The following is a 19,241-nucleotide window of genomic DNA, read 5'->3' on the forward strand; positions in this document are numbered from 1 at the left end:
TTTCATTTTTATACATTATTGTGCTAATTGTGTGAATATGGAACGAAAAGAAGAAAGTGAAAATGCAAGATGCAGAATGCATTTGAAAGGGAATAAGAAAAATCGGAGTTATACCATATTTGCAAAGCGTGTATCTAAAAATAAAAAACGGCAAGAAAAGTAAGTTATATTTTATATTATAGATTTGCATGAAGTCATTATTTTTCGATGCAGTAATATCATGGTATTTTATAATATGTAATACAATATTACATATTCCCTTCTCTCATTTTTTATATTGGAGCTCTCCTTTGCGCGTTCGGCGCCTACCATCATGTCGCGTACCATTGACTCCAATCCTCGGGCCCCTCTCCGCTATTTGTCTTCCATTCACATGTTTTGAAATTTTATTAGTATTGTAGCGAATACATATCCAGCAAAATTTCGCGTCGATCGTGCGTACGAGAACGTTCGCGACAAAAGACGATCTCGCCGTATTTATTTATAGTAATAAATATGATTTCTCTAATATTGACCATTTTATTTACATTTTCAATATTGTACCATGAAATTACTAAATCAATTCTAAACTGTAAATTTACGCATTATGGGCACAGACTCCTTCGAGGCCTCCTCCGAATCGATATAAGCGCCATTGGAAAGAATCGGCCAATCATGAAAACACTTAATTGAGAAATTTGACATTTGACGGTGTGACATCTAACATCATTATGCAGAATAAGAAACGAAAGTGAGGTGGCGTAGTTGTCGAATCACATCATTTGAGAGATCTGTCGCGGTGTTGCCACATCTGTGACAATCCTGACCATCTAGCAAAATGAATTCACTCGAGCCGAGCGAGATTTTAATTCCAGGCGGACATAGAAAAGGACAGCGCGATAGAAAGAGAAGGAGTATCATGAATGAAACAACGTAGTACCGATCGGCAGAAATACATATGTTCGAGTCACACGCGACGACAGATTCGATGAGACTCTGTAATACACATAACGTACGCGACTATAAAACTTATACGAATAAAAACTACATGGCATTAATAATTTGAGAAAAGGAATGGAAAATAAACAGATGTAAATTGATCTATATATACAATTTATTCATTTAAATATTATCAATATAGGTATATAAATAATAATTAGACGGCCGCCCGTCGCCTGCCGCCCACTGCTCGCTTCTGCCTCTTCTTTCTCCGCGACGTCTGCATCGTCGATTACCATGACAGCCATCCCAGTCATGGCTATGGTATCGAATTTTTTTAATCTGAAATATAATAATGGCTACTGTTGTAGACATAATTTCCATTTCATGAAAAATCTAATTCTGCCACATTTCTTACATAGAAGAATCAACGCTTTTACTTACTTGCGACGTTGACGGCCTCGGATTCTCCTTTCTCTTCCCTTTTATCCGACTTCGTTCCTTAGACCTCTTTCTCCTGTTTCTTCTATCCTCTTTCTTTTCTTCTTCTTCTTCCTCGTCCATCTGTGAAGAAAGCAATTTATGTATAGATAACGTAATATTAATTATGTAAGATTATACTTGCCGATTATACGTGATCAAACAGCATATTCGCAGTCCATTTGTCCTGTTAGGTAATGCTTTCTTGAATATACCTATATATAATTTTTTAATTTATTTCGAGAAGAGGAAAATGCTGTTTTTAATTTCTCAACGACAAAAATGTTCATGCAAAGATGAATGAAGATGAATGAAGATAAATATTGAAAAAAGAAAAAGTTAATGGAAATAGATGATATAGGACATTAATAATTTCATGAAGGGAATAAGAAAAAAATTGTTTCAGCTGAAAAAATAAATTTTGAGTCCAACGCTCGCTTCGCTCCAAAAAACCTCTTCTCGGGAATCCTTTCTTCGAAAATCTGTAACAAATTAAGAAATATAGTATGGCATCGCGTAACTCACGAGATCGTATGATCCGCGAGTACAATTGCTATTTCATGCAATTGTGAACCACCAACAGAGTTAGTGTTACTACACTTTACAGTGCATTGCGACGCCGGACAGTAACAGTATTTTTTATTACTGTCCGCATAAGACCTTTTTTGACTTTTCAAAGGTCACTATTTTAAAATGTGTATATCGGCGTCGAACAACTCGCGAGATCGTATGATCCGCGAGTACAATTGCTATTTCATGCAATTGTGAACCACCAACAGAGTTAGTGTTACTACACTTTACAGTGCATTGCGACGCCGGACAGTAACAGTATTTTTTATTACTGTCCGCATAAGACCTTTTTTGACTTTTCAAAGGTCACTATTTTAAAATGTGTATATCGGCGTCGAACAACTCGCGAGATCGTATGATCCGCGAGTACAATTGCTATTTCATGCAATTGTGAACCACCAACAGAGTTAGTGTTACTACACTTTACAGTGCATTGCGACGCCGGACAGTAACAGTATTTTTTATTACTGTCCGCATAAGACCTTTTTTGACTTTTCAAAGGTCACTATTTTAAAATGTGTATATCGGCGTCGAACAACTCGCGAGATCGTATGATCCGCGAGTACAATTGCTATTTCATGCAATTGTGAACCACCAACAGAGTCAGTGTTACTGCACTTTACAGTGCAGTGCGACGCCGGACAGTAGCAATATTCGTGCTACTTTCTGAGAGAGACCTTTTGCGCTTTTCCAAGCTTGCTCTCTCCTCTGTTATAAATTGAGGCTCCCGAATGGGCATTCCTCTATTGTACCGGCTATCTATTAATTCGGGTAACATGCACAATAAATAAAATTGAATTAATTTTGGCTCCATATTCTTTTGCCAAAAATTATCGTCTCTATCGACTCTAATGTACTTTAACCCTTTTCGGGTCCAAATACAAAATAAGCAATATTTTCTACCTGTGACATGTAATTGTCCTTGTACTTGGTAGTAATAGTAGTGGTTCCTGTTCAATTCATTTCCTTCTGCGTCTGCAAATATACGCCGAATAACTGCAACACTTTTGATTGCCTCCTCCGGCAATAAATTCTCCGCCGTTTTCGGACATTTGATTTCCACAATGCCCTCTTCGTCTATAAGTCCATCTGGCGAAGCTCCTAAGAACGGGATGGCACTATCAATAAATAATCCACATTCTTTAATTTCAACACCAATGCACACACTTAGTTGTTCACGTGCGAATTTTTCGCATTCCTGTCCATATTGTACTGCAGGTGCACTAATCAGTCGTGGATATACTAACGACTTCACTGAATTTCCACAGAGCGTGCCAATTCGACGACGGCATATTCGTCCGAAATTTGAGGCCGTCAATAATTTAGATTTGTAATTCAACCATCTCGGATTTTTCGCTTGACCGATGGTTTCTTCTTCAATGGCATCTCTTCTATTTTGCCAATTCTGTAACATTTCCATATGTTTTTTTTGCTCTAATTCATAAATATTGTTAGCCATATCCGGCTTTTCAGCATTTGGTTCGTAATTGGAATCCTTTTCAGAACGGAATTGTTTCCGCACGTGCTTTGTAATTTTTTTTTCCTTTCTCTTTTCACTGTATTTCTCATTTTCTTTCTTCCTTCTATTTTCTATTTTGCGTAAAATAACGGGCGGTTCCTTGTTCATCGCCGTATTCAGACGCGACAACACTTGTTTTGTGTTATACTGTAGGACAGCAGCAGCACATCTTCCCGTGTAAGATCCCCTCTCGCCGAAATTCAATCTTTTTCCTCCTGTATATTTTGCGATGATTCCGTTGAAACTTTCTACGGCATTATTGTTGCTGTTATACAGCAAACTCTCAGCATGCGCCAACAGAGGTCGAAGTATATCTTTGATTTGTTCGTACACTCCCATCTTCATCAATTCGGGAACAATGTTCTTTTCATCTTTTTTACTCGTTCCATCGCAGAAGTATTGTAGTTTTGAACAATCTGCGTGTTCACCAAAAACATGGCTAGGAACATTGTGTATGTCGGCATACAAATTCTTAATTTTTTCAGCGGTTGTTACTTGCTGACTGTATCTGTACTCTGCGGCTTTTACTATGTCCGCACGCATTCGCCGAATGCTGCTTTCAACGATTCTTCTGAATGGACCAGGTGTTGTCATCTTTACAACTTCTTTCATTTTTCTGCAAAAGTTTCGCAATAAATGATTCGTGCATTCAATTTTTTTTACACGAATCTGTGCTTTATATGGATCTGCATCTATAATTTTTTTATAAACGCTGCTGTCCCCATCAGCAATCAGTGTTGAATAAATCAGCCCACGTTTTTCTACGCTGGTCTTGAAGCCTTCGACTATAGCGTCACTTTCCATAGCCGTTGATGCTTGGCTTGCGCTCGAATTTTTAAAACAGGTGTGCTTTCGTGGCTCTTCTTTCTTTTTCGCAGCACATCGACAAATCCTGCACACTTTGTTTCTCACACCAACAAATAAAACTTTCTTCGTGTGATATCCAATTATAACGCCGACTCCAGACGCGGAATTGTACGTTCCAGTCCGGTATGATCGTTTCATCCAGCTTCCATCGGCCACAACGGGGATGTGAGGGATTCCACATCCGGAAACAATATCGCCTCTTTCAATGGCCAAGCGTTTTTCTTCCTCTGCCGCTGTTACCATTTCTTCTTCTGCAGCAACAATTAATGTTTTCACTATTTCATCGTGATGTTTTCTAAATTCTTTCTTCGACATGGAGGGTATGTTCATCGCTGCAAGGAACTCTTCCATTTGGGCATAACTGGCTCCATTCACAATTGTTCCAGCAACGGCACACTGGTTTGTTTCCATGTGATTGCTTTCGTCAGGTTCGCTGTGGATTTCACCTGTATATTTGCACATATCGCATATTACACTGAGGGTGGTCCTCAGACCCGACCGTTTCATGCCGGTTATTTTCAGGTGTCTAATTCCACAGTCTTCCCTGTTTTTAGCATGGTCACCTATTTTTTGAAATTCGGCAAAGATGTGCTGCATGTCCACGATACTCAAGCCACTTGGTAGACAGAATTGTTCTTCAGGCTCGTTCGTTACAACTTTCTGTATCATCAATTCTTCATTTTCTGAATTTGTGCCTTCCATATTTATCCCATCTTCAGCATTGTTTGTTTCTTCAATTTCAAACAATTCATTCGTCGTTTCTTCAAAAATTTCTTTACAATTTGCCGTATTCTGAAGGGCTAACCGCCGCCTTCTTTCGCGGCATGCTCTTTTTTTCGAGTATCTTCTCGTATGAACTGTTAATTTTGGCCGCCGACTTGTATTTGCCATCACACATTGCTGTTCGCATTCATTTCTCCTATCTTCAATCACTTCAATCGTGAAAACATTTTCACTATCACTCATTGTCACTATCACACAACAATATTCACCTATCACTTTGATCACTACACACTTTCAAAGCTTTGAAATAAATTCAATGATGTTATCTATTTCTTGCTTCGAAAGCAACTGTCGCGAAAACGTAAAATGCACTACGGAGAAACATAGGGCACCGTGGTGGGGAGTGTTTATGAGGACTACGAAAAATAAACGACATCAATATTTATTTTAAAAAAAAGTTTTCTACTTGTATTCATTTATAATATTATGATTTTAAATTATTAAAAAAATATATAACATGAAAATAAAAATTCAATACGTAAAATCAGAAATTAGAAATTAGAAAAGGGTCTATTTTATAAAACAGTGAACACGGTCCTGATCCCCACCAACATTCGAGTGGTTTCAGCATCAACGACAAAAGACAATCAAAAGACAAGATGTCAGACCAGGAGGTGCGTATAATCGGCCAGTGAAATATTATATCATTAATATTACGTTATTTATATATAAATTACTTTCTTTATAGATGCAGATAGATGAAGAAAAGAAAGAGGAAAGAAAAGAAGAAAAGGAAAAAGAAGAAGAAAAGGAAAAAGAAGAACAAAAGGAAGCAAAACAAGGAAAAGAGGAGAGCAAGAAGGAGAAGGCGTCGACGTCGCAAGTAAGTAAAAACGTTGATTTATCTATGTAATGAATGTGGCAGAATTAGATTTTCGTGAAACGGAAATCATTTCTACAATAGTAGCAAATGAATTTCCACGATTATTTTTGGTTTTTTAATAATGTCACAATCTTACATAATGGAATATATAGTCCGCTACAATTATATTAAAATTCATTATTATATTTCAGATCAAGAAGATGTTAAAAAAAATTTTATATAGCGGCGGCCGCGGCGGCCGCGGCGGCTATCGCGGTGGTCACGGCGGATATCGCGGTGGCAGGCGCCGAGGGCGACGAGGAGGCCGTCGTGGTCCTCCTCCTGGAGGAGAATACGTTTTTAATTTTTATAAATAAATAAAAAATTTCAAGAAATTACACATCTGTTTATTTTTTATTCCCTTCGTAGCGGATCTCCGGCGAATAATCGCGTCAGACTCGCGGGTGAGAATATTCGCGACGAGACAGACAAAACCGATGTCATTCTGTGCGACAAAACACAGTCCGTCTCGCCATCTTGCTTTCTCACTCGCACGTATTACGCCGTCCGCGCGATCAGTTGTCACCGGCGAGCATCGGCCGCCGATTATTTGTTTTATATTTATAGGACGCGTTTAGAATTAATGTAAGAATTACTCAATAATTGTTGCATTCTCACTACCTCCGCTTCACCTTCTTGAAATTAATAATGTCCTGTAGTTCTCATTCCTATAAGTTTTATGGTCGCGTACGTTATGTGTATTATTTTGTAAAATATTGCGAAATAAGCAAGTTTTATAATTCATTCTTCTGGCATATTTTTAATTGCATTGTTAAAAAAACATGATTATAAATATGAATTAAACAGTTTTATGGTTGCACACATTAATATATGTATTGTTTCATTCTCGGACCTCTTTCTCGGCTTGAGCTGATGATTCGATTTGTAACAGATGTGAACAGTACGTTGCGGCAACTATGCCTTACTTGTGGCTATATTCGCGTAGCCGTTGGTGGTGTCAAATTAGAATTTACATTTATCGATTGATTTGTGTTTTTATCGACCCTGATGATAACGTGGTCAAATATACCATCAATGCCTCTGACGGAAAATCATTGAACTATTCTTATGTCTATTTTACGTATGATGCGTGCAAATCGTAGAATCGATTTTACGTCTTCCAGAAGTGATAAATTGTGAAAAATCGAATTTCAGTGATATTGTGCTAGTTTAAGGAAAGTCGGTCTGGTGTGCTGTCGGTGAAAAAACCATTAAATCGTCCAATATTTGCTAAAATGCAGCCGAACGCAGCATTCGGCAGCCATGTTGTTTGCTTACAACAGCGTCTGTCTCAATCTTACAATTTCGAAAATACGGTTTTTCTCAACGAATGGTGTTTATTAGCGTTCAAGCGGACCAGACCGACCTGTGCCGAAGTCTACCCGTGTGTGCTGTACTCGCGAAAATTTTATTTATGCAATTATCAAGACGAAAAATCGATTCTACGAAATTGAATGTCTCTCTCGCGCATGGCGTATACGTGCATGCTTTCCGTTGATTGTGTGAGTGCACGCATACAGGTCATGGCACAAGGAGTCTGTGCCCTTATGACTTGAGCTTCGCTCTTATCGGCCGTCCCGCGATGCCCGCGTTTTTTTTATCTTAGTTACGGTTACAATGTCTGTTATAAATTATCGTTTGTTACAAACTCGGATTGTTATAAATCAGAGCTGTGCAAGATTTCCACTTTTCAGCCTATTTTCAGCTTGCTCCGCCAACCGCTATTCCCCTTGCCGCGACGTTCAGCGCGCAGCGTACGAAGCATTCAAGGCTCAAGAGCGTATCACTCGTAAACATATGCTGGCAACCACTTTAAAAAAAACGCATCGACAATAGTACCTCGTGGGTGAGGTGAAAAGCTATTGCCAGCGTACGTTTATGAGTGATACGCTCCTGAGCCTCAAACGGATCGTAGGTTGCCTGCTGAACGTCGCGGCAAGGGGAATAGCTGTACGCGGAGCCACCTGAAAATCAGCTGAAAAGTGCAAATCCTACCGAGCTCTGTTATAAATAATCCGACGTACATATATCGTGTTTCGACTGAATTGTCACGTGAAAAATTGCAACAATACGGCCCTGATCCATTGAAACATTGGCAATTTTACGCTGCTCCGGCTCTCACTCCATCTTTCTCCTTTAGAATAGAGGTCCGGAAAATGAGTGAGAGGTCTGTGAAAGCGAGAAGCCGATGTTTTGTTTGGGTGACGGCAATTAGTAGAAGAACGATGGAATATACTGTAGCGGCAACGCTGCTACCATGCCCTCGACCCTAAACCAGGGAAAGTTTACGACAAGGGACTTGGCGAGCTTGGTTACCGTTAATTTTAACATCTGGTGACCACTCGCCAGGTCCAACATGTTTTCCGTGGACATGACAGTCCGTTTGGGGTTTTTCCTAAATCGCGGCGATTTTGCCGCCTTTTTCGTAGGCGCGGCGTGCTCGCTGTCCTTGTCTAGGGGTACAGTATTTAACCCTGGGCAAGCGACGACGAGCCGCCACTTAAAAGTAAGGTTTTGTCAAGCACGTATGGTGTGCACGTCACTCCGTAACGTGTAAGTTTGGAGTTAATAAATATCGAGTGAGAGAAAGGAAGAAGTAACATTTACATTTCCTACCCCTTTCATCAACTCTCCTCAATACTTTCTCATTCTAGTATTAGCTATTCTGATGTGTTCCAAGCCTCTCATGCTATCCTTCTCTTTTACGACCCTCTTTTACTACAAAAGAGAGCCGCGGCGACAGAGTCTTGCCGCCCAGTCATAGAATTTCGAGTATCCTCGACGGTCATTGCAACATTTCGATTCCGACCACAGTCGCAATCTCGGAGGAATTACTATACTGCGAGTAACAACAATATACAAAATATACGAAACTCCTTGTCGATGCGCCAGTGAAAAAGAGTTTCACAATTAAATTTTCTTTATTTCTTCAAGAGTGGCATTTAAAACATCTTTTTGTATATTATATATCCATTTATGTATATCAATAATTTAGGGAACATTTTGAATATTTGTAATTACATGTCCTGTGTATTATTTAAAACCTAGCAATAATTATATAACATTCGTACACAGATGTGCACTAATATTTCGTCAAAAGAAATAAGAGGGAGTGTAACACGCAATTAGTAAATTGGTGCATGTTTCGATCATGTGCTTCTACATGCCTTCGGAAACGCATAGTGCGAGAATGAGAGGGCATGCTATATTCTATCCTTGTTCAAAAAGTAACATCGCTGCTCGGCCGATCGCTTTATGATTTACCACTACCTCGGATCTCTCACTCGTTTCTCGCGTTCTCTATCGTCCCGTTTCGATAACAAAGTCAAGCCGAATAGCATACTTACCTGCTTCGAAATAAGCAACTGTTCTGTCCCGAGCCACTTGCTTATTTCGAGGCAATCCTGTATGACTCGAATGTGTCGGATTACCCGTCACGATCAAGCTATCAGCTGCGATCAAGGTACAGTATAGACTCGTTATAAGCAAAACGCTCGGGACCGGACTTTTGCTTATAACGTGTAGTTCCACCATTGTTTGATATTTGCCGACTGCTTCGAACGTAGAAAAGGACCTTGAGTGAAAAAGAGGACAGAGCGAAAACAAACCGTTCTATGTCGGTGAGGCAACTTAATTTTGTTATTTTTCATTTTTTTTTTATAAAACTTTTTCTATAACATTTCTGACATTTTTCTAATTAAAATGATACCAAACACGATATAATTCGGACCATATTTACTTCAAACAACTTATTATGTATCATTATCATTTCTATTAAATTAGAAAAAAGTTTTATCTCAAGTATCTGTTCAATCAGCTACAGTATCACAATAACCAGTTTTTATTAGATTATATAAATATTTGCATTTCTTTAAAAAATGATAGTTTCATTTTTCTTATGAAACTATCTTAGTCTTATTAGTCTTATTAATGGAACTCATTTTATTCTTAGATTTGTTACAATGTTTTGATAAATGTTGTACATCTGTTTTCTGTTCCTCTAATGTCCTGTTATTTAGGTGTTTGAACTTGTCTCGCCTAAAAGAAATGAACTTTGGATTATGTTTAGAACAACATGACGTATTAATAATACTTAATTTTTTGAATAAGCTGTCTTACCTAAGAATAATAATTTCATTGCTTCTAGAAGCAATTCAGACGAACGCGGGATGCGGTTTTTATAACGCTCCAAACGTCTGAAAATATCTTCCAATTCCTGTCTTTCTTCTCTGTTTACTAGGATCCCACGTTCTTGTGTTCTGTTACTTTGGTTCCTTTCTTCTTCCTGTTCTTCTTCCCATGGTTCTTCTCTTTCTTCATCCTTGTCTTTGTCCCTGCTTTCGTCCGTATCATCAATCTTTCTTGAATATGTTTCTTCCTCCTCACTACACTCGTTCAAATATTCTTCAACTTCTTCGGAGGTTACATTATGCTCCGAAATGCTCGTCAAAAGTTGTTGCATTTCCGGTACAAGGTTTTCCTCCTCTTCTTGTTCTTCTTCTTCATCTGTTTTTGAAATGATTTTGTTCCAACAATTTCTGATGTTACTGCATGTCACTTCGCTCCAAGCTTCACTAATCATGTCTATGCAATCTTTTATTGCGTATGTTTTAAAAAATTTTTCTGCACCACTTCCGTAAGTAACAAGCCGCTGTGTTAATTTATGGCGGAAACTGCGTTTTAATTTAGCAATAATTCCTTGATCCATTGGTTGGATCAAGGATCTGGTGTTAGGTGCTAAATATTTGATTACAAAATGGTCATCCTGCACGTAATTTATTGGTAGTTTATGACTCGCACAATTGTCAATTATTAACACAACTTTTCCGCATAATCAATTTTCTAATTGATATTGTCTAGCAGACTTTTTAAAACAATTATCCACCCAATCTAAGAATAAAGTTTGGCTCATCCATGCATTAGCTTGAGCCCGAAACACTACCGGAAGTCGATTCATAAAATGTTTTAATGCCCTTGGCTGTTTATATTTATAAATTAAAAAGGGCATAAGTTTATGTGTTCCGGTTGCATTGGCGCACAGTCCTATCGTGAGTCTTTCTTTTTTCATTTTATGGCCATTTACACACTTTTCCGTTGCACTCACCAGAGTTTTCAGTGGCAAAGCCTTCCACAGCAGTGCACTTTCATCCATGTTGTATACGTTTTCAGGATTTATTTCTTCGTCGTCCATGAAAGTTTGGAAGTCAGCCACAAATTGACGTGCTCCATCTTCATCGGCACTGGCTTTTTCACCGTATACACGAACTAATCTGATGTTGTTGCGTCTTTTAAATTTTGCGAGCCATCCCTTGCTCACTTTAAATTGGGAAGGGGCTCCAAACTCCTCTTTCAATTCGGTTGCTTTTTCTATTAGCAGCGCGTCTGATATGTAGTCTCCTACAGTTCTCTTTTCTATAAACCATTTCAACAGGCGTTTCTCCAATTCCTCGAACATTGGTTTTCTGACCCTCTGTCGTCGCTTTGCCTTGGAATCTTGGTCTTCAAATTCAGTAATCTCCGCCGCTTTTTGTTTTATACGACGAACAGTGGTGTAGTACACACTATATTTTGCAGCGACAGTTGCGATGGAAGATGTCTCTAGATCCTTGAGAACGTCCAGTCGCTGTTGCATCGTTAACGACACTCTTTTTACACCTGCCATCACTATAGCTTACACCAACACTAAATATAAATTACAACTAATCAAAAAGTAGAAAAAAAGCTAAGTCTAATTGTTCTTATAAATAAGGGCTCGAAAGAGTTTTTATCAGATTAGCTCATACTGCACGCGAACTTGTAACACTCACAGAATTGTATTTTAATCGTACTTCGAACTCGCGGCGATGGCTCAAGAAGAAGTGTCAAGTCTAACGAACCGTGGTCGTCCACTTCCCCGATTTTTGCCACCCAACCATCCTTGCGCCCTTAGCGTGATTTTTCCTTGGCGAGGGTGGGGCGCTACCTAAGGATGCGTGAAAACCTCGATAGTCGTGGTTTTTCCACCTAGGTTGACCCTCGAAGGCCAAGTACCGTTGGTCGACCGCTGTCGCATTTACCCTTCGGAAAAACCGTTTATGACATGTTTTTAGCCATTGAGAACGAAACGAAATTAGAAATTCTAAATGCATTGTGTGAAAAAGGTAAATGACTATTGCCGGCAATAGTGAAAATATCTAAAAACTCAAAAAGGTTCAACATTAAATAGACTTTCTAAAGGTCAAGGCCCGTAAATTCAGAACGTTCATTTCGGACATTCGGATTGTCCACAAGCTCGCGACAAGTGATTTACAATCTTTTACGGGCTCTTCTTATATTTTTCTATACGAGTCTTAGCCGGTCTAAACAAACGCCCAAACCTTCCTGTTGGGTTGGCTTCGCGTTTCTTCATGATTTACTCATCTGTATCTCAGACAAGCCCCCTGCCGTATATGTGTCGGCGAGTCACCACCAACCCTAACAGGGGCTCTGAACCGTCTTGCGCTCTGTCCCAGGTACCACCGGACACCAAGACCATAAACTGTCATAAATGTCATAAACCGCCATAAACTGTCTTTCGAAATCCTCGCACATTGTGTTTCGCATCGGACCGAACAAATATACACGGTAAATATGATCCGAATTATATCGTGTTTGGTATCATTTTAATTAGAAAAATGTCAGAAATATCATGGAAAAAGTTTTATTAAAAAAAAATGAAATATAGCAAAATTAGGTTGTTGCATTAGTGTTGCCTCACCGATATCTGATCCAAGATCATGTTACGCTACTCGGCGAGCGAGCTTCCCGACGTCTCGAGGGGTATACCCCCCAGTGGTGGGGATGGTTTCTTTGCAAATAGCGTAGAGATCTTTTTAGCTTATAACGAGTCTATACTGTACTCGAACATTTGAACAGTTGGGTTTCTTTCTCTCTCTCTCTCTTTCTCATGCACACTCGCCTCATTCGTTCAATTTCACACTTATTCGGTCGCCGTAACTTTTGAATAGTCCTGCCTTCCGTAATAAGCAATTGTTTTTATATGGTACCTGCATGTGTGTGTGTGTTATTTCTACTTAGGCGACGTTTGAAGAAGGCAGCGTACCTCGCGGTAGCGTACCTCAGAGCACCTGTACCGTAGACGATGCAGGTACCAGCTCTTTCGAAATGCTCCGACACTCGCCTCTTGCGACTGATTATTCTGCGATTGAAGAACCTTCCACTTCTTATGAGCTGCTGCCACACTCGCCTGCTGCTAACGATTTTTCTGTGATTGAAGAACTTTCCACCTGTTATGAGATGCTTCCACACTCGCCTGCTGCGAATGATTTTTCGATTGCGGAAGCGTATGAAGAAAACGGGGAAGAAATTGAAGCGTATGAAGAAATCGTGGAAGAAATTGAAGCGTATGAAGAAAACGTGGAAGAAATTGAAGCGTATGAAGAAATCGTGGAAGAAATTGAAGCGTATGAAGAAAACGTGGAAGAAATTGAATCTGATTTAGAAGATTACGCATTAATAGAAACAGCAGAACCACCGCAGTTAGAAGAAAAATCAGCTTCTAACGGGATAGATTTCGTCGATTTTCAACATGTTTTCAAGCAAATAATACAGCTTGGAAAACATTCAAGTATCGGCTGTGGCCTGGAACACTTCCAAATAATTGGATGTCAACAAAACGGACTTGAAAAAAAGTATAAAGTAAAATGCCAAATGTGTAATCACTTTGAGTGCGTATCGTGCCTTCAGAACAGTGATAACACGATGGACATCAACCGCAGCGCTGTTTCCGGTACAATGATGACAGGCGGCGGATACAATCAACTAGAAGAAATACTTTCTGGCATGAACGTGTCCTGCATGAGCAAGAGAATTTACGAAAAATGCCAAGATGAAATAATCGATGCGTTCGAATTGGCTGCGCAACGAGAAATAGAAGACGCAGGGAAATTAGAAAAAGAGCTAGCCATAGCAAGAGGCGATATGCTTCCAGGCTGTAATATACCATGCATTCCAGTTGTCGCAGATGGCAGCTGGGTGAAGAGATCATACCGTGGAGGTGATTACAACTCTCTGTCTGGTGTAGGAGCCATCGTGGGATACCACACCAAAAAGGTGCTTTACATCAATGTAAAAAATAAATTTTGTATAATTTGCCAAACCGCTGCCAAGAAGAAGAGGCACGGCAGCATTGTTGCTTTAAAAATTGGGGTCGTAACCAGAATTCAACTGGTATGGAAAGTGCTGCTATTGTAGACGGATTTAAATGCAGCATAGAAATGCACGGCCTGATATATTCAACATTAGTTGCCGATGGAGATAGCAGCGTGTACAAAAAGATATTGGACAATGATCCATACAAAGAATATATGGTGCATGTACGAAAAATTGAATGTACCAATCACCTGCTACGCAACTTTAGTAGAAAAATAAATGAGATCGCCACAAAAGGCCGCTTCAAGGAACTACGAGCTATTGTAAAAGAGAATACCCTTCGCCTGCGCACTGGTGTGAAAAAAGCTGCAGAGTACCGATTCAAAGAGAAAGTAACACTCGCTGATCAAATAAAAAATTTAAAAACAGATATGAAAAATGTAGCGAGTCATGTTTTTGGTGAACATCAGGAGTGTCAACGAATAGCATACTTCTGCAACAAATATTTTGACCCGAACAGAGTGAACTATGTTCCACAATTGAAAGAATGCGGTATTTATCAAAGCATTGAAGAAGCGATGCAACCGCTCTTTCCTCAAGCTGAAAGCTTGTTATATGGATTAAATAACAATGCAGTGGAGAGTTTCAATAACATAATTGCGAAATTCATCGGTGGCAAAAGAATAAACTTTGGACGCAAGGGCTCGTACCAGGGTAGAGTCTCTGTTGCTGTTCTTCATTTAAATTCAAGAGAGTCGTTCAGCCGATTGAGTGCTGCTATGAACAAGGAACCGACAGCCATCGTACAAAATATGGAACAACGACGTAAGCATGCATCGCAAATGGCAGCTAAATATAAGCAAAATGTCAAAGCATGTTCTTCTGGATACGAAAAGCAATCGTGCGACAAAGATTACGGCCCCACGGCAGAAAAACCAGACATGGAAGAAGCAGTATTCTCTTCTGAGTGTGAGAGGCACATGCTTACACTCCTTCAGTGGCAAACGATGAGACATAAAATTGAAACAGAAACTCGCGATCAGGCCAAGAGCGAAAAATGGATAGCCTACCGTAAAAAATTATTAACAGCATCACATTTCGGCAAGGTATGCCGATTGAGAAAAAATACACCAAGAGGAAATACGATAAAGAGTATAATGTATCCGCAAATTCAATATTTGCGTTCCCTTGAATACGGAAGAGAGAACGAGGCAAATGCCTTCAGACAATTGGAAACGGAACTGGGAGTCCATATTCTACCGTGTGGTTTATTCATCGATGCCGTTGTGCCTTATTTAGGTGCAACTCCTGACGGCCTCGTGGACGATGATACTATCGTCGAAGTGAAATGCCCTGAATCGGCGAAGGATTTATCGCCTGCTGAAGCAATAGAGCAACTTCCTGCAATACTGGGTATTTTCCGGGGTGATGAAATGAATAAAATTCATCATTACTATTATCAAGTGCAAGGGCAGTTACACATAACGAATAGACAATGTGCTCTATTCTATTTATGGACAAAGAAAGGAATAAAAATTACAAAAGTACAAAGAGACGACAGATTCTGGGCAACAGAAATGGAGCAAAAACTGAAAAGGTTTTATGAAGACTCCATGTTGCCAGAAATTATAGACAGCAGATTTAATTGGTAGCAACCTATTAGAGAGCCTGCATACATAAAACAGAGCAACAATACATGTACCAGTACACAAGAAAGTGCATGTGACGATGTATATAAAAATCAGAATTGCACCGACGAGTGCACACAGTTCATATGATGAAGTGTATAATAAACGATTGCTATCTAAGGTCGCAATGCACCTGCGGGTGCAGACAGCTCATATGATGAGCTGTTCTGTAGTCTATTGCGACTGCGCCGTCGAGTACCCACAGCTCATATGATGAGCTGTTCTACAGTCTATTGAGACTACACTCGGCAGTGCACACACCACACATGATGAGGTGTATAATAAACGATTGCAATCTAAGGTTGCAATGCACCTGCGGGTGCACACAGCTCATATGATGAGCTGTTCTATAGTCTATTGCGACTGCACCGTCGAGTACCCACAGCTCATATGATGAGCTGTTCTACAGTCTATTGAGACTACACTCGGCGGTGCACACACCACACATGATGAGGTGTATAATAATATCTTTGACGGGGGTGGTGGTGGATCTCTTCACACTCTCCTATTAATTTTTACTTTCAGCTACTTCTTTATTTTATCGAAAGGGAAAACAATTTATAATCTGGGAGGAAACGGGAACACACGTGTATAAAAAGGTAAGTACAATGCCTCTATTTTTATTACCTGTACGTGAATTCATTTATAATCATTATCATGTTGTATTTATTTATTTATGAGGTCCGCAATAAATGCACAAAAGTACAAATGTGGAGAGTAAAGAGGACCGTCTTTGACGGGGGTGGTGGTGGGTCTCTTCACACCCTCCTATTAATTTTTACTTTCCTAATAGTGGATTCATCAGGAAGTGTAAGTAACAGATTTTACATTCAAATAGTATAAAATCAAAAAGAAATTGTTATACTTCTTTTTACAGATCAAACCAGGGTGTACAGCATGATAGTACAAGCGATCCGAAATCGTCTCAACCAAATTGTGTTCGGGAGAAAACCGAACGTTTCAAATTTGAAATATGTAAACTTAGTTTAAAACGGTTAAGACTTTCAACACATCTTTACGGATTTCTAATCGTTTATGGATTCCCGAAATAGAGCACCATCAATTCAGTTATCTAATAATAGGCTCTATTGAGAATCTAAACCGTTCTATAATAACGCAACAGTCTTCCCCTTTGTGCCAGGTGTTTACATGTCGCCTCGCTACCGTTTCGTCGACTCGCCTGGCCGACGGAGCGTGACGAGTTCGGCGGAGAGGTGACGGGCGGCCCCTGGAACAAAGGGGGCTCCCCAATATTTAAGCGGGCGAATTTTAACCGCTGGTTCGTTATTCTTAATCTGTCTTCGGTCGCCGAAACGTCGCGCTTCGCCAGAATTCCGAACTCTGCTGCTTCGGGAGTACGCGGATACAGAATAAAGTCTTTCTTCAAGTTTCTCATTTTATTACTCTTAGCATTAAGCCTTTGTCAAATTTGTACAACCGTCGAAAAACGAGCTTAAATACATTTAATTCACCGAAATCGACTCCGGTTATTTCTTAAACATCGCATCGTCCTATCGTCCGGCACCTCTTCAAAATTCACCGAGTCTTCCAATCGCCTCCTTCCTCACGGCGACGAAACGCGTGAACAAATTGTATACATAATGTTTGTTCAATGATTGCTTTCAATTATCTTATTAGTGTATGGAGTTCATGTTCTACTATATTATTTTATTAATAAAAAAGGCTTCCCTTTTTGTTTAAATCTATTTATTTACTAATCTAACCATAACCATAACGTTTAGTATTTTTATATAAAAAAAGATGTTTATTTTTCTGGTATTTCCCATCATTTATTTTTCATTCTCAATTGTAGTTCCTCACTCCAACGTAACGTATTGTAGCATAAGCATATTTGAATTAATTAAAAGTATAATAAATTTGCACTATCAACCAAACTTTGCGTTTAAATTTTGTCAAGTACAATGCGACAGCTGACTATTTCTTTTACATTCAGAATAGAATACAGAATTAGAAAAAAGCGCCCTCTCGTTTTCATCGGCTACCCGTATGTCTATGGGTATTACCATTTTTGTGCAGAAAAATCTGCTGTAATACCGATCGGCCAAATCGGAGAGGTCATGTGCCGTGTCTACCCCCTTAAGGGCACAGACTCCTTCGAGGCCTCCTCCGAATCGATGTAAGGGCCATTATAAAGAATCGGGCAATCGTGAAAACATATAATTGATAAATGTGACATTTGACGGTGTGACATCTAGGTGGCGTAGTTGTCGAATTACATCCTTTGAGAGTTCTGTCGCGATGTTGCCACATCTGTGACAATCCTGACCATCTAGCAAAATGAATTCGCTCGAGCCGAGCGAGATTTTGATTCCAGGCGGACATAGAAAAGGACAGCGCGATAGAAAGAGAAGGAGTATCATGAATCAAACAACGTAGTACCGATCGGCGGAAATACATATGTTCGAGTCACACGCCACGACAGATTCGATGAGACTGTAATACACATAATGTACGCAACTATAAAACTTATACGAATAAAAACTACATGGCATTAATAATTTCAGAAAGGGAATGGAAAATAAACAGATGTATGTAAATTGATCTATATATACAATATTTATTTATTGAAATATTATCAATATATATAAACAATAATTGGCCGCCCGCCGCCCGCTTCGGTCTCTTCTTTCTCCGCGGCATCTGCATCGTCGATTACCATGACAGCCATCCCAGTCATGTGGTATTGAATTTGTTTGATCTGAAACATAATAATGAATGTTTTATAAGAAGAAAAAGCAATCATGGAAATTCAGTGGCTATTGTTGTAGACATAATTTCCATTTCACGAAAAATCTAATTCTGCCACATTTATTACATAGAAGAATCAACGCTTTTACTTACTTGCGACGTTGACGGCATCGGATTCTCCTTTCTCTTCCCTTTTATCCGACTTCGTTCCTTAGACCTCTTTCTCCTATTTCTTCTATCCTCTTTCTTTTCTTCTTCTTCTTCCTCGTCCATCTGTGACGAAAGTAATTTATGTATAGATAACATAATATTAATTATGTAAGATTATACTTGCCGATTATACGTGATCAGACAGCATATTTGCAGTCCATTTGTCCTGGTAGGTAATGCTTTCTTGAATATACCTACATATAATTTTTTAATTTATTTCGAGAAGAGGAAAATGCTGTTTTTAATTTCTGAACGACAAAAATGTTCGTGCAAAGATGAAGATGAATGATGATAAATATTGAAAAAAGAAGAAGTTAATGGAAAAGATGATATAAGACATTAATAATTTCATGAAGAGAATAAGAAAAAAATTGTTTCAGCTGAAAAAATAAATTTAGAGTCCTACGCTCGCTTTGCTCTAAAAAACCTCTTCTCGGGAATCCTTTCTTCGAAAATCTGTAATAAATTTTAAGAAATATAGTATGGCATCGCGTAACTCACGAGA

General features: G+C 39.2%; 2 protein-coding genes across 3 annotated transcripts in view; both read right to left on the reverse strand.

The window, feature by feature from the left end:
- The window catches only part of LOC143305549 (uncharacterized), a 540,711-nt gene that overhangs the window by 210,079 nt on the left and 311,391 nt on the right, over nt 1-19,241 (reverse strand). The gene's annotated exons all lie outside the window — the stretch shown is intronic.
- On the reverse strand, nt 588-18,817 carry LOC143305519 (uncharacterized). 2 transcript variants are annotated; one of them, XR_013062532.1, is made up of 3 exons: nt 18,680-18,817; nt 1,363-1,613; nt 588-1,260 (listed from the first exon to the last, which is right to left on the reverse strand). XR_013062532.1 is itself a non-coding variant. In XM_076689538.1 (3 exons), the coding sequence occupies exon 1, from the start codon at nt 4,289-4,291 to the stop codon at nt 2,588-2,590; it is 1,704 nt and encodes a 567-aa protein (XP_076545653.1). In that variant the 5' UTR covers nt 4,292-4,349; the 3' UTR covers nt 588-1,260; nt 1,363-1,482; nt 1,544-2,587. The 2 variants fall into 2 exon arrangements, 1 of the variants encoding a protein (XP_076545653.1); XM_076689538.1 differs by lacking the exon at nt 18,680-18,817 and having other exon boundaries at nt 1,363-1,482; nt 1,544-4,349.

Source organism: Osmia lignaria, chromosome 8 (assembly GCF_051020975.1).
Source record: "Osmia lignaria lignaria isolate PbOS001 chromosome 8, iyOsmLign1, whole genome shotgun sequence".
Classification (NCBI taxonomy): domain Eukaryota; kingdom Metazoa; phylum Arthropoda; class Insecta; order Hymenoptera; family Megachilidae; genus Osmia; species Osmia lignaria.